We start from the raw sequence: 24,148 nt of genomic DNA, 5'->3' as shown, positions 1-24,148 counted from the left end.
AAAATATTGATCCATTTGATAATTTAAGATATGGAATTGTATTTTTATTGGATAGACACCTCCCCCACATGCAACTGATCCCTTTAAAAAGGCCCAGGGACCATCTCCGAGCATACATAGAATCCTTCTTCTTCCATACTAAACAACCTCATTAAACCCACATGGGAAGAGAAGCAAAGACAAAAACAAGCAAAAAAAGAGTTTTAGTGCCTGATAAATGTTCTGATCTGATATGCTCAAAATTAAAAAGTTAATGTATTGCGATGGGATATGTTTAATCCATTCAGCTTGTTTAACTTAACAGCTATAAAGCTCCGGAGAGGGTGTGTGATGTAAATAAAAAAACCCTCTATAATTAATTCAAATGACGAATGTTTCAAAGGTCAGGCAGATACTTCTGACATCTCCAACTAATACAGCAAAAGGAATGCGAATGAGTCAGTGAGATTTTTTCTTTTACTTTTGTCCTCTTTTTTTGTGTCTGTGATGATTCTCCTGTGACTTTAAAAGCAACTCACTGCCCAGAATAGAAACAAAAAATGAAAACGTCCCTGAGATGGAGTTAAAGGAATACAAAATCTGCAAACATGCCTTATTTTGAATTACTTACTTGTTTTCTTAAAAAATTACTTACAGGTATCCTCGTTTAATGATCACAATTGGAACCAGAATTTCAGTTGCTAAGCAAAGCGGTCATTAAGCAAATCTGACCCAATTTTACAACCTTTTTTGCAGTGGTTGTTAAGTGAATCACCACAGGCATTAAGCTAATCACATGGTCATTAAGCAAATCATGTGGTTTCCCATTGATTTTGCTTGCCAGAAGCTGGCCAGCAAGGTCAAAAAATGGCGATCACGTGACCACAGGACGCTGCAACTGTCATAAATGTGAACTGGCACCCAAATTGTGATCACATCACCACGGGGATGCAACAGTTGTAAGTGTGAGAACCAGTCATAAGTCTTTTTTTCAACACTGTTGTTAGTCCAAACTGTCACTAAACAAATGATGCATAAGTGAGGACTACCTGTAATTTTTTTAAGTGCAGAGTTTTAAATGTGCTACTGTGTTTTAATACTATGATGCCTATAGTACATCAAGCTGTCTGGTTGGATGGTAGCACCTAGGTAAGCTTGACTGATTTCAAAAACTAAGCAGGATTAGGCCTGGTTGTACATGGATGGGAGACCACAATCCTGGGGGTGCAGACAAGGCTGGGAGATAAAAGGAATGCAGGCAAAAGGCATTGGCAGTCTGCTTCCATGTTTGACATGGTCTTCTATGGAAAAATGGCACAGAAATAAAATAAAGCAAAATTGTATTAAAGGTAAAGACATTCTATACCATGTTTCTCAAGCTTGGCCACTTTAAGCCATGTGGACTTCAAGCATGCTGGCTGGGGAATTTTGGGGGTTGAAGTCCACACGGCTTAAAGTGGCCAAGCTTGAGGAACATTGTGCTATACTGTAACTTTAACAACACTTTATTGTTTTTTTTAATTAAAAATCCTTGTAAGGCAGGATATAAAGATCAAAACATAAGAGTTGGAAGGAATCATAGAGGTCATGTTCTCCAACCCCTAGCAGTGGTTCTCAATGTGGGCCATACTATATTTCTAGGGGGCCACCCAAACGTAACTGTCCGGCTAAAGTTTACGATAAAGATCTTAACAGTGACTATGAGGGGGTCCCAGAGGTAAATAAGGCTCAGAAGGGGGCCATGAGCCAAAACAGGCTGAGAACCCTTGCATTAGAGCATATATAGTATTCTTATATAGGAAAGTTATATATAACCATAAAATTCTTATCTATAACAATAACATTCTTCAAAGCAAGTTTCAATGCAAATTGAAACAAAATGTACACCCCCACAGATATGTACATACACACATGGTGCACGCACATACTTCAAGCACGGTACATAAATAATAATCTTGGTTTAGCCTCGGATTCCAGGTAGTCCTCCACTGATCCTATATTCAGGAATTTCTGGTGACTCCTGACTCACCGTGAGGCATAACATGAACAACTCACAAGTCAGAAATCATTTGCTTCCCATGACTTTCATCCAATTTTCTTGCTTCGTTAATTGAAGAAAAAAAAAGATTGTTGACTGGTATGCGGCAAAGCACAGCACTCGAGCCTCATCTTTATTTTCAAAAATGCCTCTGCAGCCTACATAGGCTTCAAAGGCATTAGTAGAAAATAAAAATCATTTCTGACCACACCTCTCTAGTATGCAAGTCATGTGCCCAGGGGAAAAAAATGTGAAGGAGTAGAGGATATCCAGGTAATAATGGGCACGCAATGCACATAAAAGGGTTGAGCTTTGATTGCTCTCTTGTGACCACCATCTTTACTTTTTTGACCACACCCTGCATGGTAGGAAGTAAATTTGCCTGTTTACCTTCAGCTAGAATGGTATTTTATGGTGTGCCTTGCCTGCTATAGTAGACACTGGCTTGGTTCTTTTCTCTTTTCTTCTCTTTATCAGATTTTGTCACTGCCCATCACCCCCCACAAGAGGGACTTTTAACTGTTTGGATTGTTTATTATGCTTTATCTTTTGTTCGCTGGCCAGAGTTCCTTTAGTAGGTGGGTGCAATATAAATTGGTTAAACAATTAACAGAAATACGTTTTGTAAAAGAGACCATTTCCTCAATGCAGCCCGTCAGCAACATGCTCCCAAAATTCAAAATGTGCCCACCTACTTTTTTTCCCCTTATATGTATATTTTTATTAGAATTTTTCAATGTAGCAGAAATATACAGAACAAAGATAGAAAGTAAAAAATAGAGAAAGAAGAAAGAAGTAAAAGAAACAAACATACAATTATGTCTTCTGCCCTTTTTTCTATCAAATAATTATCATCTTAAACTTTTCCCCAACCTTTTTGTCTTTTTAATCCCCAAATCCTGAAATTGTCAATTTGATTTCTTCTTTCAGCAAAAAGTCCATATAGTATAAGGCTTCAGTCTTTCAGAAAAGTCTTTATTGTTTTTTCTCTGACCAAACTGGTCAGCTTCGTCATTTCTGCAAGTTCAGTTAACTTTATAATCCAATCTTCCACTGTAGGACTCACTTAAGTTTTCTTTCAAACAAAAGTACAAAATCTGAACGTACAAGAACATTTTGAATTCAAAAATGTTTGAATTTGAATTTCTGGATTGGCTCACTTCAGTAAATTTAATTTACCCATTTCGGATCCAAATCATGTACCTGCCCGTGAGAGATGAGGAGTTTTGATTTGATAATTTTCACAATATATTTGGTTGGTGATATATTTAGGATCTCTACTTTACATAAATTAAGTTCTCCTGTTATTTTCCATGCTTAAAGAAAAAACTTGTTTTTGTTATTCACGGGCATCTGCGGCAAGCAAATAATAAAATGTGTGTGACAACATCCCCCAACTGCCACAATTTAGGAACTAGTATTTTGGTCTGTTATACACAGGGTCGCCATAAGTCGTAAACGACTCGACAGCAACTAACAACAGCAACAGCATTTGATGTCTGGGTGCAAGGCCATAAGCACCTCTGCATGATGGCATCACTGCAGGCATGTCGTTATTTTGACATCACAGCACTTTGCTGCAGATGCCACTGTTGTGATTCATACTGAAACAATGATCAAGCCCTTTTTTTTTTTTAAATGACCCCTGTAGATCAGTGTTTCTCAAGCTTGGCAACTTTAGGATGCGTGGACTTCAACTCCCAGAATTCCCCAGCCAGTGGTGGCAGTTGTGGGATATTGTCACACATGTTTTTTTTTTTATGCTGACTGGGGAATTCTGGGAGTTGAAGTCCACACATCTTAAAGTTGCCAAGCTTGAGAAACACTGCTCCAGATTAAAAGGAGAGAAGAATGTGCAGAGGCACACACAACTTTGCTCACATTGACCTCTTCTGGTCAAGTTAGCCCTTCTGATGTATCTCCCATGACCATGGAAGTATGCTTACACACACCTCCTGGCCAGGTAAAGATGTGATCACTTGCAAATGCTTCTAAAATTGAGATTTCCTCCACAAAAGCTACAGCTTCAGTCTTTTTAAGACACCCCAATCCCCCACACACATGCACACCAGTTGCCTTTTCACTGTTAATCTTTAACAGGCAATAAGATTCCATTGTTTTAAAACCCCCACGTTTCCCAATGCCAAAAACCAAGAAAGAAAAATCTACTTTGCACAGATCAGGGTACATTTAGATCAGGAGAAAGCTATATTTCCATAATTCAGGTAAGTTAAGTGAAAGCAGCCTCATGTGGCGCAGAGGGTAGGCGGCAGTACTGCAACCGAAACTCTCCCCACGACCTGAGTTCGATCCCAGCGGAAGCTGGATTCTCGGGTAGCCGGCTCAGGTCGACTCAGCCTTCCATCCTTCCAAGGTTGGTAAGATGAGTAGCCAGCTTGCTGGGGAAGGTGACGACTGGGGAAGGCAATGGCAAACCACCCTGCTATAGTCTGCCAAGAAAACGTCGCGAAAGCAGCATCCCACCAAAGGGTCAGACATGACTCGGTGCTTGCACAGGGGACCTTTCCCCTTTCACTTCAGTGAAAGCACCATCCTGCTTGTTGGCACATTGGCAAATATCATCCAACTGACTGGGTTCATGCAACATGCTAAGCCATGCAATGTGCTTTGCAAATCACTGTGGGCAATCCACACAGCTCACTAAGCGTAAACCAAGCAAACTCCTTTACAGCATTAGGTTTTAATGGATAAGATATATTTAGACCTATCAATTAATTTAGAGGAATGGATAGTACAATTCTGTTTCCTCTATAATCTTGATGTACGTTTTCCTGCTGACTTCACAGACATATCCATGCCACTTCCTTGGCAAGGCGTCCAAAGGTTTTTCCCATTGACTTCTTTTGAGACTTTTTTCACGTTTTCATTTTAATAGCCCTGGGGTTTCTTAGTGGTCTCCCATCCAAGGACTAACCAGGCCCACCTGCACTTTCAGCCACAAGAAGGAAAAGGCACCTTTGTTTTTTAGAGACTGGTTTATTTGGTTGGACAAATAACAATGGGGAGAGGCGAGTCCAGGGGAGAGTCACAAGCATGTGCATTAACATTAGCATTCAGACACGCAGACATACACAAACGCACTGCACCCTCCTCTCCCCTCCCTCCCCCCGTTCCTATAGGACAACCACGCTTCTCTCGGGCTGCGCGCGCCTCCAGGGGGCGGCCGGCCGATCTGGCCCCGCCTTCCGCCCCGCCGTCAGAGGCCTGTAGAGATGGCGGCCGGCGCGAGCGATGATGAGGACGAGGAGCTGGTGAGTGTCGGGACCCCGCTGGAGCCGCTGGAGGAAGGTGAGTCCGCGGACTCCGTCGCCTCCCCCTTGACATCTCCTTTTTACGTGGGGGAAGGAGGGGATCTCCCCCCATGTCTTTCTTTTCGTTGGTTCGAGCGCGCAGAGCTGCCTTCCGGGTATGGCAGCCTGGCCCCCGCCCCGCACCCGGTCCCCTTTGTTTCGGACTACAACTCCCGAGCTCCCCAGCGGCCGGGCCCTCAGGCGGCCTCCCTCTTCCCTGTCGCCTGGGCCAAGCTGGGGCTGATGGGAGTTGTAGTGCGGGATAGGTGGAGGGGGGACAAGCTGCGGGAGGGGATGCTCAGGATGGTGCTGGGGCGTCTAGGCGGACGTGGGGAGGAAGGAAGCTGGGAGAGGGGCAAGTGGGGCATGAGAAGGATGGACGGGGGGCTGCTTCGCTGCATCATGAGGCTGGCTGGTGCTTCTGCCAACGATTTGCACCAAATGCGTTGGGTTGCACTTCCACCTCTGGGACTGGGCCAGCATCCTTGCTCTGGGGGCTGGTTGGGACCCTGTCAGGTGTGACCGATTGCTTGGCACAAGAGGAGCCCGATGGGATCCTATCCAGAGCCTGCCAAGAAAAAAGAGAGATGCCACTGCCAGGAATGCAACTCATCGGCCTCTGATTTAGGCAAGCCTCACAGGAGTGTTTGAAACCCAGGAGCTCCTTGGCCCCTCTCCTTTCCTTCCAGAAAAACATGCTCTCCTGCATGGGCTTTTCTGCACCACCCCAAAGAGTGATGCAGTAGTTCTTAGCAAAAACCAGGCAAGGTAGCAATAAATGCTTCCTTACAGGTTCATCATCATTTATTTATTTATTTATTAAATTTTTGCTGCCGCCCATCTCCCCCCGCCTGCAAGAGGGACTCTGAGCGGTTCACAGTAAGTTAATCAATCAAATCAATCGTCAATTAAAAACGATATTCATAAATAATACATAAAATATAATACAATGCAAGATAAGATAAGATAGCAAATAAAAAATCCAGATGGCTCTAAATGTTAATATTTATGTTAATGTTAAAATTAATTAATTAATTAAATTAATGTTAAACCTTACAGGTTTATCATTATCAATTTATTAAACTTATATGCTGCCCAGCTCCCAGCGACTCTGGGTGGTTTACAGTGGTTAAAAACATTGAAAAAATGAAGAATGATACAAAAAAGGCAAATAATAGCACAAGACAAAAGAATAATAATGGCGGGACGGGAACAAAAAAAGGAAGAAAGAGGCATCAGTCATCCTTACCAAGGGCCCTTTGAAATACTAGTAGGGTGGGAGCTGTTCAAATTTTGGAGAGACCTCGTTCCACAGGGCAGGCAGTGCTACCAAAGTATGCTTCCGGGGTCCAGAGAGATGGCATTGTTTAATTGATGGAACCCAGAGCATGCCAACCCTGCCAGATCAAACCAGCCTGGCAGATACTATAGGAGACAATCTGTGCCTTCTATTCTAACTGTAGCTGTAAAGAATTGTATTCACAAAATGGCCAAAGAGCATTAATCCTCCTTTAATCACAAACTTCTGACAGTAAAGAGATGATCTGCCAAGCTGGGCAGCAGCTATCCCAGCCTGGCAAATTGGAATTTTACAGATCACCCTGTTTCCTACTTTGAGATCAGAGTGACTAAATTTGCTTGCTTATGTAGCATATAGCTTGGCTATTTTTTAAAATCTGGATTCAGTGGGTGATATAGTCTGAAGGGAATGGATTTACACTGCATGTAAGCAAAGAGAGCATTTAATTGTTTTAAGTCCCTTCTAGCCTACAGTTACCTGGTTTGGACAACTGAAAATGAAGGCAATATGGTAATAAAATGTTTGAACTCAATGTGAGCTATTTTCGTTCGTTCGTTCGTTTATTTATTTAGTTATTTATACTGCAAATTTAGTCAGCACCCGTCTCATTCAAGTTTATCTTAAATAGCTGGGTGTAACAATCATGTATGCATCTAAATTCCTGCCTGCCTGCCTGCCTGCAGGTGAGCGCATTAAGAAGCCAGTTCCTCTCCAAGACCAGACTGTCAAAGATGAGAAAGGACGATACAAACGATTTCATGGAGCATTCAGTGGTGGTTTCTCAGCCGGCTACTTTAACACTGTCGGATCCAAAGAAGGTTAGTAACTAAAGTTGCTCCTTTCAGAAAGTTATTTTCTTTCTCTTGGCTCAAGCTGGGCTTGGTTATTTAAAAAGTGCCCAGGACAGTAAAATTTAGCCAGTTTCACACATTGTGTGAAGTTGCAGTGAGGACTGTGCAAAATCACTTGAACCATACAGTTAGTATAATTTCCAGCACAACACTACACAAATGTCCACTCAGAAGTAATTCAGTTACAGTAAGTCAGTGAAAGATTTCTGAGGTGAGTGGGTAGAGCAATCCAGTCATAATTCAAAATTTGATGTCTCAATTCTGCTGTAAAGCATTGCACAGTGAGTTTACAATTCACATCTTAACAACAATATATTGTCTTTCAAGGATGGGCACCATCAGCCTTTGTATCATCTCGCCAAAACAGAGCAGAAAAAAAAGTTCTCGAGCCAGAAGATTTTATGGATGAAGAGGTAATTATGCAAGATGATGGAGATTACTGTATTTATATAATTCCAGATATCTGTATCTATTTATGATATTCAGTATGTATGGCAGATAGATCGATAAATACGGTTATATAAGCCTGGTGTATTGTACATAATCTTTTAGATGCATAATAAATTGGCAGTAATGGCTTGGTTTAGATAAAGAACAGTGATTTTTGTGTATAAAGAATGAGCATCCCTCGCTGTTTTGTTTCAAACTTACTGTTTTAATTCGTAGACTTGGAGAGAAAATATTCTGATTCCCCCCCTCCCCCAATCTTGTTTTTCCCGGAAGGATCTTAGTGAACATGGGATAGCACCAAAGGAAATTACAATTACAGATACATTTGCTTCCCAAAGCAAAGACAAAATCCAGGAGAAGGCCAGACAGCTAGCAGTAATAGTTGCTCCCATCCCTGGAGCTACAGTATTGGATGAGTTCATCACACCTGCCAAGTAGGTATATTAAAAAGAAAATTCTATGCTGGTTTAGATAATGACTGCCTTTTTTATATGTCTTATTTCTGCCACATCTGAAGGACTGTTTGAATGTTTTTGCCATAAGTAAACAGCTAGGATTTCTTCTTCCTCCCTAAACAAGTGTTCCTGATGCTAAATCTAGGGCTGTTGTAAAATTTACTTACTTACTTATTTATTTGATTTATATAGCTGCCCATCTCACTTTTACTTGACTCTAGGTGGCTTACAATAAAACAATTAAAATACATAAAATGCACCATATAAAAAAGCAAATAAAAATAAAACACACAGCAGCTGGGCATAATCTAACCAATCATCCACACAACCAGGAGGTGGGCTCTATCGCATGCCCAGGGCCCCAGGCTCGGGCACAAAGCCAAGTTTTCAAGGCTTTACGAAAGGCCAACAGGGACGGAACCGATCCAATCTCGGGGGGATGAGCTTGTGTTTCTACTGTGGTTTGAATGCATTGTTTTTCTACTGTGGTTTGAATGCATTGTTTGTATAAGGATTCTAGTGCGGGCGGTTATAACTTGTCTATCCATTTTTTCTCCAGAATAACAATTGGGATTGACTTGTTGCGAAAAATGGGCTGGAAAGAAGGACAAGGTGTTGGGCCTCGAGTAAAGAGGAAGCCATGCAAGCAAAAACCCGGTATATTACCCTGAATATATTGTTTTTCAGCAAGATCAGAATAAAATACATTATCTAGTTCAGGTAATTATGTCCCTGCTGAATAAGCCCTTTGCTCCTCCCTTTGAAGCACAGACAAGCCAAGTAGGAATGACCAATCGTCTTTTCCCATTTGGCCCAAATTGGGAAGCCACTGTTGTTACTTTGAAATAAGCCAGGATGTTTAACCATTGTTTGAAGTTGTGTTGTACTGTGACTTGTTTCAAAGCAGATAAGTGTTGTTTTCTGGTTTGGGGAAAAGATGGAAAAGGCTTACTAGTCTGTTTGCTTGTGCTATAAGGGGAGAAGCACAGAGTTTTCACAGCATTGCAAAATATTTGTTCCCATCTCCATATTTAAGATATGATTGCCTGAATATATCAGTTTGATCCATTTATTCCAATAATTTTTTTGTATAATTCTGATTAATAGTCTGTGCTATTATATAACTAGTTACTCAGATACTGGAGTAATTTAAGTGACTTTGACTTCAGGGGGACAGTAGTAGCATGACTTGTCTCTTACTGTTGTGTTGCTGTGTGTAGGACTGATATTTATTAGGGATCAAGATTAGAGGAGTGGAATGGGTAAAGAATGTATATTATAGTAATTAGGTTATATTTATTTTATTGCTGAGCCAATTGTAACAAAATTTCATTTTAATGTACATTTTGGTGTATAGTGAAATGACAATAAAAGTTACTCCATTCCATTCCTTGAATAAAGTAATGAAAAATTATAGCATTTTAACTGTGATTGTCCTTGTTTGGTTACAGAGCCTGGAGTAAAAATATATGGGTGTGCTTTGCCCCCAGGATCTGAAGATTCGGAGGTAATTGTAGAGCATTTATTGGAAATTTTAACAGTTTTTAAAAATTTAATTTGAGTTATTCAATAAACACCAACCCTTTGTGGCTACAATAATGACTATTACAATGATTCTTTTATAGTCCTAATGCCTTGTAATTTTAAATAAGTGAATAAACATTAGCCCTTGTCTTTCTGTACCGACTTTTCTATAGAGGCATCTGTAACATCATGAGACCCTTTAATATAAACAGTTCTGGCTGTTTTCATGTAAGTGACTCCCAGATAAAGTGGCAAGGGGTAAAAGTTAGTTCTCATTTAGTGACTGCCTCGGATACTGACCATGTAAGTATGAAAAAAGTAACTTTGTGACCAAGGCCCATGGTATTTACAACAACAAAAGCTTTCAGTGTGAAACTGATTACAGTCTGGTCAGTTTCAGGCAGCAGCTGGAGTGGGGGTTCTAATAAAGTAATTAAGGTCACAGAGTTGAGCTTGTTGACTTGCAGTTAGCACTTTTTAGGGAAGCGCTGGGTTAGAAAAGCAGCTCAGGAAGAGGTAGCTTGTTTAGGCAATCTTTCCACACTGTGAGGAGGCAAAACAAGGGGGAAAAATGGGTCAGGCACAGGACACTGTAGGAGAGAACTTTATTTAATGAGATGGCAGCAACCAGCAATCCTCACAGTGTGTGCGTCTCTCTCAGTCACATGCTTTGCTTAGTGATCATTTCGCTGGAACCAAGTGCAGTCACTAAACAAGGACTACCTATAAAATATTGCTTCGTGGAGGAAGCAGAAAGTATAGGAGAATAGAAATCTGTGATCTTCCCTCTTTTTATGATTGTGGTTGTTTTGTTAGAATCTGAGACAACATAATGAATCACTGATACAGGTCCCAGACCGTTAATAAAGTATGTGGGTTGCTGCTTTGCTCTGCTACTCCTTAGAATTACCAACTACATTGCTGGTGGAGAAGAAACGGGGGCTTAGAATTTTGCCAACTTAATACTTCATTGTAAGTAACATATGTTCATTTTGTAAAGGAAGAAGAGGATGAATATCAGCCAGAAAATGTGACATTTGCCCCCAAAGATGTGATGCCTGTAGATCTGACTCCGAAAGAAAATGTCCATGGACTGGGTTACAAAGGTCTGGATCCCACCAAAGCTTTATTTGGCAGTTCAGAAGAATCTTTAAACATTTTTAGTCTCAGTTCTGAAGATTTAAGTCAACTTGGTGATCTACGGCATAGCAGAGGACGGAAACTGGGCATTTCAGGACAGGTAAAACAGGTTAAATTTTTGGACTAGGGTTTGAGAAATGAACAGGTGATATCTCCTAAGACCTGTAACACATGCTCCAGAACAGTTATACTTATTTACATATAAGCACACACATGCTAGGCTCTCTGAAGGCAAGTTGGGAACTCTTTTTTGATACAGCCAGTTTGAGCAAATTGGCCCTCTTCCTCATTCAGCCTCATGCGAACCTTTTGCGGATGCAGTTATTAGGCTATTAAAATAGGTAAGACAACTCTAATGGTATGTTCCACTGCTTCTTTTAGGCTTTTGGTGTTGGAGCTTTGGAAGAGGAAGATGACGATATTTATGCAATCGAATCCCTTTCCAAATATGACACCATTCTGAAAGATGAAGAGCCGGGCGATGGGTTATATGGTTGGACAGCACCGCAGCATTATAAAAACAAGCCAGGTCTGGATGATTGGAAGCCTCTGAATGTTTTGTTATGGGTTGAGGCCTTTCGGGAAGTGCCACTCTCTTGGTTGACTTTGAAAGTGCTAATGAATTCCTCTGTTATTTTCTAGGAGTAGAGAGAGAACAGAAGTACATTGGGAAAATTTTGGATGGCTTCTGCTTGGCATCTAAGTCAGTATCTCCCTCCAAGGTTAGCTAGTTTTCCTTTCTGCCATAGGGCATTGCGTGGGAGAGCTCTGTTTTCTTATATATCTGAATAAGTGGATCAGTAGAATTTTGTGGAAATTAGCATGCATGAATGGAAGTTAAAGAGTCTTATTTGCATTTGGTGATGTACGAGGTGCCCCCTTCATGCTATTTCCATTTTTATAGGTAACAGAAGTAAGCGTGTGTGTGTGTGTGTGTATCAGTGTTTCTCAAGCTTGGTGACTTCAAGCTGGGTGGACTTCAACTCCCATGCTGGCTGGGGAATTCTGGGAGTTGAAGTCCACCTAGCTTGAAGTTGCCAAGCTTGAGAAACACTGAAACGTATGAAAATACACTGAATTCACAATGAGGTTTCCAAGAATGTAGAACTGATTCTTCAGTCTGCTATAATTTGAAATGTATTAGATTTTCATAACTTATGATAGTAACATGATTTGTCTGTAGTGTTTTATTTTTATTCTACTCCAAAATAAAACTGGGATGTTAATTGTTGACTTTTACTGTCCTAACCTGTTCTTTGGAAATCTGAGTTTGTAACCAAGAAAAAAAAATATCCAGAAATTTCTCAAATCTGCTATCTGCAATGTTTTACCAATAAAGAGTCTGCTGTGGAAATCATTTTATCATGCATGGGACTATGATATTTTTGCTAAGATTCGCAAGGTAATAAATATCATGGCAGTGAATGTATTGGGTGCAATAAGAGGCAACTGGTGATACAGGTAGTCCTCAACTTACGACCACTATTGGGACCAGAAATTCCATCACTAAGTGAGGCAGTCGTTAAGTGAGTTATGCCCGATTTTATAATCTTTTTTGCTGCAGTCATTAAGCGAATCACTATGGTAATTAAGTGAATCGTGATCATTAAGTGAATCCAGTTCCCCCATTAACTTTGCTTGTTGGAAGCCGGCTGGGAAGGTTGCAAGTGGCAATCACGTGATCCTGGGACGCTGCAACAATCCTAAATACATGCTGATTGTCAAGCACCTGAATTTTGACCATGTGACCGCAGGGACGCTGCAAAAGTTGTAAGTGCAAGGACTGGTTGTAAGTCACTTTTTCTAGCGCCGTCATAACTTCGAACAATTGCTAAATGAATGGTCGTAAGTCAAGGAGTGCCTGTAATTGTCAGGTGATTGGATATGAAACTTGACAGCTACTGGGATTCTGCAACAAACGGTCACAATATTTTAGAAAGAGCAGGGAATCGTTCTATGTATTGGTTTATACACTTGAGTTCAAATTTAATTTTGCATAATTCCTGATGTCCAGTACATGTTTTAGACATATTTAATGATTCACTTGTCTACAAGCAAATCAGTGTTTTGCGTTCTGTTGGTCTTTCTATAAAGACTTATCCCCCTCCAGACCTGCCAAAAGACTACAGGCCAGTCCATTACTTTCGGCCCGTGATAAAAGCCACTGGTGAAAACTTCCGCTTAGTGCAAGCGTTGGCAGAATCCAGTGGGAAGCTTCAGAGTGACGTAGCAATCCAAAGTAGACACCAGAAAACTGCTTCTGAGAGGAGGGAAGTGCTGGGTGAAGCAGCTCTGAAAGGTACCTGAAATCCTGATGTTACCTTGCATTGCATATTTCCTCTCCTTGCAATCCGCAATCATTTTATTTTGACTGTCATTGTAGGCGTTCGGTTAGATTTTTTTTTTTAATTTGTTGAAAGTGTATTTGTGCCTTTCCCTCCTGACCTGTTTGTTGATTGCTGTAATTGCTAATTGGATCGTTCTGTCTAACCCGCACATCAGCTTTCTGACTTCGTTATATACTGTATTCCAGATTGTATTTCAAATGTGTGTGCGCATCCTGCTTCCTGTTCCATCCATATCACTCCTCTTGGGCTCCACATACATTTTTGGGTGTTAGATTCACAGGCTTTCTAACTTTGGAATCGTGGAGTTTTCTGGACATGGGGGTTCCTGTGCTCTATTTCTGGAGAGACAGAGAGGCAAGGGAACAGGAAGTGTGAAGTACTTGTATTTCCTGGTCCCCTTGCCCCATAGCAGTGTTTCTCAACCTTGGCAACTTGAAGATGTGTGGACTTCAACTCCCAGAATTCTCTAGCCAGCATGCCGCATGCTGGCTGGGGAATTCTCGGAGTTGAAGCCCACACATCGTCAAGTTGCCAAGGCTGAAAAACACTGCTCTGTAGAATGGGAGAGTCCATAGAATCCTCTTCAGACATTCAGTTGTATGTGTGGGGGGCAACCTTCATTATCAGTTTGAAGCCCTTCAGATATTCAACCTGAAGCGGGTTTAAATGAAAATGGGTATCCCATAGAGTAGTTGTTCAGTTGTTTCAGGGCCATTTTCCTCCACTATTCAGTTCATTCAGTACTTCCCACATTCCAGTTTTCACAAGAGGAAAAGAATTCTGTGTTCCGACTTCCCTGATATTTGGAATTGTGCATGTCAGATTACAGTTCTGTTTGTGATGAGGAGACCTCATTAATTTAGTAGCCTCATCAATGAACTCTAAATGTAGCTTCTGTGAGGCGCACCAAGGTTTTATTTGCAAATGTTTTGTTTAAACACGACGATAGATTCTTGATTATAGTATGTTCTGAACTAAAAAATGTTATTTTTGCCATAGTTTTATATCATGTTTTTCTCTTCTTGTTTAGGCCCGACCACTTCTGTTCTAGAATATTTATCAGATAAAGACAAAGAGAGGATCCAAGAAGTGAAACAGGCAGGACAACAACAATTGAAAACTGACACTCTTCCTCAACTACCTGCCTATAACAAATTCCAGCCTCCTCCTGTCTCTGATATGCCACAGAAGTGGCGGTTGATGCTGGGGTCCCAGTTAGCTAGAACTGGCTCTAGTGGCTTCAAGCCATTTGCAGACAACCCAGAAAAGCAAAAGAGATACGAACATTATTTAGAAAATCTTGCACGTGGAAAGAAAGGCAAGTGGCAAAAATGTGTCCAGCTCTTTTCTCCTTTCATATATCAAATTGTTCACTTTAATTCAAGTATTCTATTTATAATCAGCAAACAGCATGTAAGGGGGCAGCACCAAAATCTGAAGAAGAAGAAGAAGCAAAATATAAGCTGGCACTGTGAAATAGACATTTATTCTGATGCTTAATATGTCCAGCATTTTAAAATGTTGTCTTCAGTAGCCAGCACATCAAGTGCAATCTTGTTAATTATTCCCACAGAGTTATTGGCTATGATCCTTTCAGATTCTGGTTTGTAAGGAATGCTAAAACATTCTCACTTCAACTGTTAATACTTCTTTCTTGTATAATTTACTAGAAAGACTAAGTAAAAACAACCAGGAAACTCTGGCTCATGAATTGTGTAATGGAACATTCAAATCAGGAATTATGGCTTGCTCCTACCTAGCAACCCAAAATCATAAGGCAAGAACAAACCTTGGTTTATGATTCTGCTTGTTAGGAGGCAACAAGACAGTGATCTGTGTGCTGGTCTCTGTTTTGGGATAGTTTTTTAAAATCTTATTTTCCTTTTGGCTTTTATATTGTGTGATTTTATTTGGTGTTTTTTTAGCTGGCCAGAGTTATTTAGTTAAGATGGATGGCCATATACATTTGTTAAATTTTTTTTTAAAATAATCTTTGATTTTTCATGCTTCTGTTGAGACCATTTTCTGTAATACTTGGCTTTGTTTTGGCTGAAAATCTATGCATATGTTCATTGGTATCAACTGTTTCATTCTTGTTTGTTCAATATTATTGACTTTGTGTTTTTGCTTGGTTTTAATACTAATAATTTTTGTTGTCTAATAGGTGTGCCTGAAAGCTGTTTAGATTCAAGTATGACAGAGTGGGAGCGTGGTAGAGAACAAGACGAGTTCTCTCGTGCGGCTATGTTCTACAAAACGTCCAGCTCTATTTTATCTTCAAGGTTTACTCCTGCAAAGCTGGAGGACGATACTGATAAAATAGACGTTCCTCGCGATCAAGAGGTATGTCTCAAAGTCATCCAGAAACTGTTGAACTGGGGTGATTTGCAGTAATCCCTGCAGCACTGATTCCTTTAAAGATCATTCCTCCAAAAATGCCAGAGTTCACACAGCACATAGCTAAGCCGTAGCGTAGTTTGTTTTGTTTTCGCTTAGTGTGTTGTGTGAACCCAACTACTTGTGGTTTATTTCACGGTTGAAATTAGTTTAGCAGAAATGTGGACCAGGCCAATTTTTAAAAAAAGATCATCAAAAAGTTATCCTTAATTCTCAAGTCAGTTGTTTCCTAAATATATATATATATGTTATTTTTGTAACAAACTAATGACCACACTGTTCTTTTAGACTAATGTTGATGACAAAGTGGCTGCTGCAAGGATGAAGATGTTTGGAAAGCTCACAAGGGAAAGGTTTGAATGGCACCCGGATAAGCTTTTGTGCAAAAGGTTTAATATTCCTGATCCTTATGCAGAGTAAGTTGATTGAGTACATCAGCATTTTCTAACAAGTAGTTTTGGATGATAATTTTATGGTTAGCCAGTAGAAATGATCAGAAAAATGTAAATTAAATCTAACAACTTATTTTTTAGATCACCTTGGTGACTTAATTATATTTTTGATCTGCAGACCTGAATTCCTTCACAGTAAAGTTTAAAATGTTATTTCATTTCTGTACTTAGGACCTATTTTAATACACATATTCTGTAATAGCAAAGTCACTCAAAGTTAGAAGTAGAAACTCTGTTTTTATTTTTCATCAGGTCATGTATTGTTGGATTGCCGACAGTGAAACGTGAGAAGTATTCTGTATTCAATTTCTTGACCATTACTTCAGAGTCGGAATCAGAGATGCAAAATCAGCCGAGGAAAGTAGGCGTGCAACAGAATAATATTCCTAACAGTAAGATTTTTAATTTATCAGAAGAAGACTCTTATTCCTTAGGTACATGGATCATAGATAACTTGGCCAGTCAAATGGTAGAGGACAGTAACAGAGCAAAAACCACTTGAGGGGGTGGCACAGAATCTCAGGCTAACTGGGGAGGAATATATTAATGTCTATGTACAGGTTGTATAAAATAAATACCACTTTGCTGAACTCATCAAGAAAGGGTTACAACCCATTGGAAATGTGTTCATTTCTTTCAGAGCCAAAAAAATCATCCAGATGGGATGTGTCTGACAAAGAGAAGAAGAAAAAGGATGCCATCGGTGAATTTATAAGTTTGGCTAGATCAAAGGTTGATGTTCAGGAGCAGCCACCCACAGCAGTTGGAGCAGAGGCCAAGCGTGGGGCTGGGGACCTTGTTCCTACTCAGGTAGAGTGGCTTTGATGCTTCTGTGGTATTGAAGGAGTGAGGGGACCCTCAATCAAATACCAAATGATTTAGGGGGATGTATGATGAGCTTGAATGAATGAATTGGTAGCTACAGTATTCTCAGGAGATGGGATCAGGCTATCCTCAGATGAATTTCTCAAAGAACGCAGTGCAATGCAGTGCAGACTTATGTGACAATTTACTAGATGAATACAACACAGGACTAATTTTACATGTATTATTACAAATTTTACATGTATTATTAGAAATATCTTTATCATGGTGTCACAGATTCCATGGAAAAAACAAACACAACCTTGTTTTGGAAGTGCAGAGTGCATGTTTTAATTTGCCTTGAAATTACGATGAAACCTCTCTCTAGATGAATGAAATGTACATTTCTCATAAAACTGCAGTAAGGTTTTGTTTTGCATACCATCTGAAATGCATGAAATATACAGTATGTTGTTTGCTGAACCTGGCCATGAGTTAATAACATTACATAATAAATCTTGCAAGAGTTTAGCTGGAAAGGGACATGGTTGAAGTATCTTAAACAGTTTGCTCCTGGTTATGATTTAACTTGGCAGAGAAGTGCATTATTTCTCCGCTTTTTCCTCTGCGGTTCAGACATTAGACCCAAGTAGTGGCCCAAGTGAAGTTGCAGTGGAAGAAGAAAGCAGGCCATCCATGGATTTATTTAAAGCAATCTTTGCCAGTTCCTCGGATGAGAAGTCATCTTCTGAAGAAGAGAGTGACGGAGAGGAACAGACGGCAACAGCGTTGGAAGGAGATTCTGAAGGCAGGAAGCCTTGTGACCCACCTGGTGTTCCATTACCTGTTACTCAAGGTATTGCTCGTTTGGTTCAGATAAAATACCCCCCACTAAAAGCCCAGCATACTCTCTGATCTATAATACCTTGTATAGGCACTGCCACTTTGGGGCAAGCATAGCTTGCCACCACCTTTGAACGAGCTGAAGACTTTGAATTTCCCCTCCAAACAGGATTGAAAAGCTCAGGTTGAAGCTGCTGTGCTGTTCCAGTTTTGCACTGCAGGTGGTCCTCGCTTACCAACAGTAATCGGGACTGGGAACTCCGCAGTTGTAAGGCGTGACATCATGTGACCGCACTGACTTAAAACGGCAGTTCCAGCAGTCCTGGTTGCTGCTGTTAGGCAAGTCCTGCACGGTTGCAGCGTCCCATGGTCACCGGATTGCCTTTTGCAACCTCCTGCCAGGTTTCCCACTGACTTTACTTGTCAGAAGTCAGCAGAGAAGGCCACAAATGGCAATTGCCTGACCGCAGGGACACTGCAGTGGCCGCAATTGTGAGGACCTGTCGTAAGTGCCCCTTGTTCAGTGCCGTCGCAACTTTGGTTGCTGAATGAGTGGACGTTAAGCAAGGACTACCTGTATTGCAACCAATCAGTTTGCCCTTTCAGCGTAGCAGTTTGTAATAGCTACAAAAGGAGGCACTAATGGGACTAAGTGAGGGAGTGGGGAAGCACACTGCTCATTCCAGTAGTGACCCAGTGGTTTGATAGGCTGGAGCCATCCCCCCAAAAGCTGAAGCACTTTTATGTGGCCTTGAAGTCCTTGATAAAAACCTGAGTCTTGGAGATCTTTTTATTGAGGAAAAGATGCTGGGATGTGGGAATAAGCTCATACAAATGTATTGTGAATTGCAACAACCTTTAGGGTATGTCATCAGCCTTTAAGATGGCCTTTGGAATGGACTAATAGGTCCATGGGCTCCATAAAGTGGTTTATTATGTTAGCTTTTGAACACCACTGCCTAAACACACTGTATTTTATTGCTTTTTCTCAAAGAAACTGAATGTTTTACACCTGAGATTTCTGATACTGCAACTCCAACCTCAAAGGAAGCTGATCAAGGACAAGAATTTGGACCAAGACTGCCTCCCGTAGTTTATTCTGGTAAAGACGTTTATTAAATGTAAACTCTGTATTGCATATATGTTGACTTTAAAATATATGAATTTATCGTCTGTTGATGTTTTTTGATTCAAGGGCTACAGAAGTACTATAGAAGCAAGCTAATCATGCAGAGTGTATATATATATATATTTTAAATTCTTTATTTAATTAGGGTAGCTTCCCAAAACATGCTCAGTCAATAACAGGATTTTTCTTTTCCAGTTCAAACATCACAACATTTTTGAAATGTTGTTGTTGTTGTTGTTAGTTGCCGTCAGGTCATTTACGACTCACGGTGACCCTATGAATAACAGAATGAAATGCTGTTTGGTCTTGTACCATACACCTGGCTGTTCCAATGTTTGCGTCCATTGTTGTGGTAATTTGTATCAATCCATCGCATTGAAAGTCTTCCTCTTTTCCGCTGGCCTCAACTTTACCAAACATGATGTCTTTTCAAGCTTTTGAAACTTAAGCGTATGCATTATCCTGCAGATGAAACACCTTAAAAGTTATTTCCATAGTTTAGATCAGTCCTCATATAGCTGAGGCAAGATAGGACTGCTAGGAAAAGAAATGAATCATGTTTATTGAATAGAATTGTCCCACCTGCCAAAGTTTTTGCATCCTAGAAAAACGTTTGTTTGCCATGAGTTCCAGGCCGGTTTCAGTTGTTCCTGACCAGAGTTAAATGTTCATTGAAAATGTAGCCAATATTTGTATAAATAGATCAGGGGTTTGTATAAAGCAGTAAAGTAAGATGCTATTCTCAGAGAAGCTAAAAGTAATAACTAAGCATCTTCCTCCGATAGTTCCTCCATATCTGATGTATGTTTTAGGTATGGCTGAAGTGGTTGAGAAACAGAAGTCCAAAAAGAGCAAAGAAAAACACAAGGGTAGAAAAGAACACAAACATAAAAAAGAGAAGGTAACCTTAATGTTTATTTTTAACCTTTTTTCCTCAAAATCACTGTTGGTTTCTCTTACACCAGTGTTTCTCAACCTTGGCCACTTGAAGACATGTGGACTTCAACTCCCAGAATTCCCCAGCCAGCATGTCTTCCCCAGTCCACACATCTTCAGGTGGCCAAGGTTGAGAAACACATATAAAGCTTGTTTTCCATGGGAGTGGTTGTTGTTTCCTTCTATTTTGCTCCCCTACCTTGTTTAGAGTCATATATATGAGATGGGTGGGCCATATACATTTGAATAATAAATAAATAAAAATAAGTTACCATTTTTTAATCCATTCAATTGTGTCCGATTCTCGGAGTCTGCCTGGACAAGTCCCTGCAGTTTTCTTGGCGAGGTTTTTCAGAAGTGGTTTGCCATTGCCTCCTTCCTAGGGCCAAGAGAGAGGGACTGGCCCAAGGTCACCCAGCTGGCTTTGTGCCCAAGGCGGGACTAGAACTCACGGCCTCCTTGTTTCTAGCCTGGTGCCTTTAACCACCACACCCAGCTGGCTCTCATGTTACCATTGCGTGAACTCTTTCTGCAGAAAAAGAAGCACAAGAAGTCCAAGCAGAAGGGCAAACACAAGAACAAGAAATCTGAGAAGAACAGCAGCTCAGACACCACTGAGAGCAGAGACAGCAGCAGTGAAGAGGAAGGGATGAATATATCACCCCAGGGATTTTTAAGAAGGTAACCAGGCAAAGAGGCTACATATTTGCGTTATATGCAAATAGGCATCCCTTTTTGTTTTGTTTTTGTTTTTGTTTGGTCATAGGACAGTGTTTGAATCCAGCCACAGTGGCTTAGGACACACATTCCACCAGGCCATAAATGATGGTTTCCAGAGCGGAATGTCTGGGTTTATACATCCCACGGAAGCCCAACCCAAGCATCAGTTTATGGTTTAGTGCAATGTGTGACTCTTAGTGTCCTGCCACATGGATACTTATTTAAGACAGGGCCGTGGTGTCATGGTGGCCAGAAAACCCGACCCATCCTCAAAAAGCAACTCTTTTGTATATCTTAAATCTCCCAGTAGCATCCACAGGAGTGGGGGAGGGTGTCAAAAAAGTGGAGGTTGCAGCAGTGCAATTGAGGCATTTACAAAGGGGCAGGGCTTCAGTCATGCTGGCGTCCAGTGCATGGCGTAAAAATTAAATAAATCAATGCTGCCTTGATTGCCATCTTGAGTTTTTTTGATTCCCTGCTGGGGATCATACTGTCCCCAAGGTAGAAAATGCTGGAGTTGTCAGTACCACTGCTGATTCAACTCCCATTAATGCAGGAAGGTAATTTAAAGCAGCAGGGCAAATAGTATGCCAAGAAGATGCCAATCTTGTTTCCAGTCCAAAGGCAAGCTAGAGAGATACTTGAAACTTGCTTGAAATTGATCAGAGCAGGGAGATGGAATTCTTATATATAATAATATAGTGCAAGGTCACCCTAATGATGTCACTCTACTTGATTTATTTTATTTCCTTTGGTGGGATTGACTCTGGAGTAACTACATATAAAGTGGCAGCCTAAAAAATTATTTAAGGGAATAGCATGTTTTTAACTTTAGTCTTAGATCAGATTTTTTTTCTCATGTGAATTATATGATGTCTTCTTTACATGTCCATTTCTCTTATTTTGGGACAATTTTTCTTTCATTCTTTGAACAATAATCAAATCAGCAGATGGTGTCTGAACATCACAGAAAACTTGGAAAGATAATCAGTTGATTGGAAGGAAGAGTGCTACAGGCATTCTCATTATTTAACTGTCATGTAACTGTGGCTGAAATTTTTAAATTGCTTACTTAAAAAGCAACGTTGTCATGTTTATTTTTAGAATTCAGATGCCTTCTAATAACTAATTGATTGAAAAGTTGTAGTTCAGCTTCCAGTTTGGATTATTTATTTATTAGTAAAATGTATTTATTTCTTCGTTTATTCCTCAATTTATTTATTTTAGGCTGAAGCATCTTCCACTTGTAAAGCGGTAGCTTGGATTGCATTTCTGGATTCAAAACAGATCTCCTCTATGATGGCAGATCACCCATATAAAGCATTGTTAATGTCCTGTAAATACAGTATTTATCTTGGATTTATTTCTTTTAATTTCAGTTTAAAAAATGAAATGCTGAGTACTGCAAAAGATTCTGTTCTTTGAGAGACGATGAAAGTGCTGCATTTTAATAAGCATGAGAAAATTTTAATAAACTAAATTTGCTGATCTTATGCCCAATGTTGTCAAATAATTTGTTGAAAGATGTGCTTAAGTGCAGATATGAGAAGGATGGAAACAGTCCTTTGTAGGATGTGTTGGAATGATCAAACTCTTCTGCAGTTTGACGAAGCTGCATCCTCCAGATGCTTTTCTCAGTTGTGTGCAGATGTGGGTGGGGGTTGGTCATTGTGTACAGCTGCTTTGGTGAGCTGGTGGTCCCAGCAGAAATGGTCATGCATTGAATACCTAACAGAGGAGGTATTATTACATTAAGAAGATTAGAAGTACCAAATAAAATTAGGAAAAAATATTAACCCCTAAAACAGATGAACAATGACGTGCGTCTCAGTGGGCAAAGAATGCTCTCTGAAATACCCTAATAGCGATACAGCTACACTCTTTGAAGAACCAACGTGCAAAGGTGTTCCTGACGCTTTCTGTGAAAACCCAGCCAAGTACAGAGCTAGGAGCATCTTTTGCCTTGGAGTCTCCAACATGATTCCCAGATCTGGCCCTGGCCTGGTGGGGTCCAATGAATATCTGCAATCCTGTCATCTTCATTTTTCTATGTAGGTCCGGCAATATTTTCAGGACATAAAAGAGGAAGACGAACCATCTCTTGACAATTGCCTTTCAGACTGCTGTGGTTGGCGCTAACTCTGCGTGGTTCATTCTGCTTTGGTGTATCAGGGAAACCCACAAAATTGGATTAATGGAATAAATGATGGCTAAGTTAACCATGAGCAAGCCAATTCTGGGAACGCAGCCACTGCCTTTTAAGAGGCTGCAAGAGGCATTTGTTACCTATCTATATACTACTTAAACTCCCGTTATCTGTTTGATACTTTGTAACCTTGAACTGGGTAAAACAGTGGATCGTAGGGCAAAAAGTTTTGAACCAAGGTACCTCAAATGGGCTAACCTACAGAATGAGTCCAAAATCTGGACCCATGATTCCTATGGAATAGAAATTTGCAAATTTTATAAAACATAACATAAAAAATATCATAAAACATTTTATGACATAATATAAAATGTCAAAACATTTCCTGTAGTCAATTCCTAATGTTTGGCTGGGCTATATGGTTCACCATGGGCTACGTTCAAGGCAGATACATCTCTGAATGTCTCCCTGAATTTTTAAGAACTTTTCCAGTACATTAGAAGCTCTGCCATTGTTGAGGGCATTGAGGAATCTGGTAAAGAAATATCTCTGAAACGATAACCCAATGGGTCATGGGTTATCTAATCTCAAATATTTTCTGGGCCTCCATAAGCTGAGGCTTCGCTTTAAAATAACGGCTTCCTTGAGCCTGTGCAGAGTGCTTTTCCTGACAACCCCCCCCCCCCCCCCGCCCCAATGCAACAGAGGCTCCTGGGATCTTGGTGTGGGCTATTCTGAAAATAAACCATAATAAACAGTCTCTGGGGCTGTGAAAAAAGCAAGGGATAAATGGAGGCTGTAGCTTTGGGAGGAAAAAAATGAGTAAGAGGCTTCTGTGGGCAAAGGATGTGGAAGTCAGGAATTGGGTCAGTGAACACAGATTTCAGATGGTATTCCGAAGGGCCCTGAAGACCTGGCTCTTCGCCCAGGCCTTTGACAAGGATGATTAAGGCCCCTTCTCTTCTTTTTCTTTGTTCCCATCAGGTTTTGTTTTCTCTGCCATCTTTGTTTTGCGTTGTTTTGTGTTTTTTCTGTTGTCTCTTTGTTTTTAAATGTTTCTAACAATTTGTAAACTGCCCAGAATCACTAGGAGTTGGGTGGCATATATAAATAATACTAATAATACTTATTAATATAATCATAATATATTATAATAATAATATATAAATAATAATTTTGGGGGCATGTTGTCTTTGTTTTTAAATGTTTTTAACAATTTGTAAACTGCCCAGAGTCACTGGGTATCAGGTGGCATATAAATTTAATAATCATAATCTTAATAATAGTTTTTTGTATGTTGTCTCTTTGTTTTTAAACGTTTCTAA

The 24,148-nt window shown here is 40.3% G+C and overlaps 1 protein-coding gene across 1 annotated transcript; it reads left to right on the top strand.

The window, feature by feature from the left end:
- Nucleotides 1-5,222: 5,222 nt before the first annotated feature.
- Nucleotides 5,223-22,170, top strand: GPATCH1 (G-patch domain containing 1). The gene is made up of 20 exons (XM_063312684.1): nucleotides 5,223-5,326; nucleotides 7,312-7,446; nucleotides 7,807-7,892; nucleotides 8,203-8,363; nucleotides 8,944-9,041; nucleotides 9,836-9,891; nucleotides 10,909-11,148; nucleotides 11,430-11,577; nucleotides 11,691-11,770; nucleotides 13,143-13,347; nucleotides 14,427-14,729; nucleotides 15,561-15,739; nucleotides 16,082-16,209; nucleotides 16,498-16,637; nucleotides 16,886-17,055; nucleotides 17,686-17,905; nucleotides 18,887-18,994; nucleotides 19,834-19,922; nucleotides 20,493-20,638; nucleotides 21,905-22,170. The coding sequence occupies exons 1-20, from the start codon at nucleotides 5,251-5,253 to the stop codon at nucleotides 21,933-21,935; spliced, it is 2,799 nt and encodes a 932-aa protein (XP_063168754.1). The 5' UTR covers nucleotides 5,223-5,250; the 3' UTR covers nucleotides 21,936-22,170.
- The last annotated feature ends 1,978 nt before the right edge of the window (nucleotides 22,171-24,148 follow it).

This window comes from Candoia aspera, chromosome 11 (assembly GCF_035149785.1).
Source record: "Candoia aspera isolate rCanAsp1 chromosome 11, rCanAsp1.hap2, whole genome shotgun sequence".
Taxonomy (NCBI): Eukaryota; Metazoa; Chordata; class Lepidosauria; order Squamata; family Boidae; genus Candoia; species Candoia aspera.
The sequence above is the reverse complement of the archived record's forward strand: the minus strand, read 5'-3'. Positions and strand labels throughout refer to the sequence as shown.

What these genes read in the sequence shown, in the direction of transcription:
- GPATCH1 (XM_063312684.1), top strand. Translation starts at nt 5,251, where the DNA reads ATGGCGGCCGGCGCGAGCGATGATGAGGACGAGGAGCTGGTGAGTGTC. An exon ending in AACTGGGCATTTCAGGACAG is followed by an intron (nt 11,149 to 11,429) that starts GTAAAACAGGTT and finishes TGCTTCTTTTAG; the next exon opens with GCTTTTGGTGTTGGAGCTTT. An exon ending in GGGACCTTGTTCCTACTCAG is followed by an intron (nt 17,056 to 17,685) that starts GTAGAGTGGCTT and finishes TCTGCGGTTCAG; the next exon opens with ACATTAGACCCAAGTAGTGG.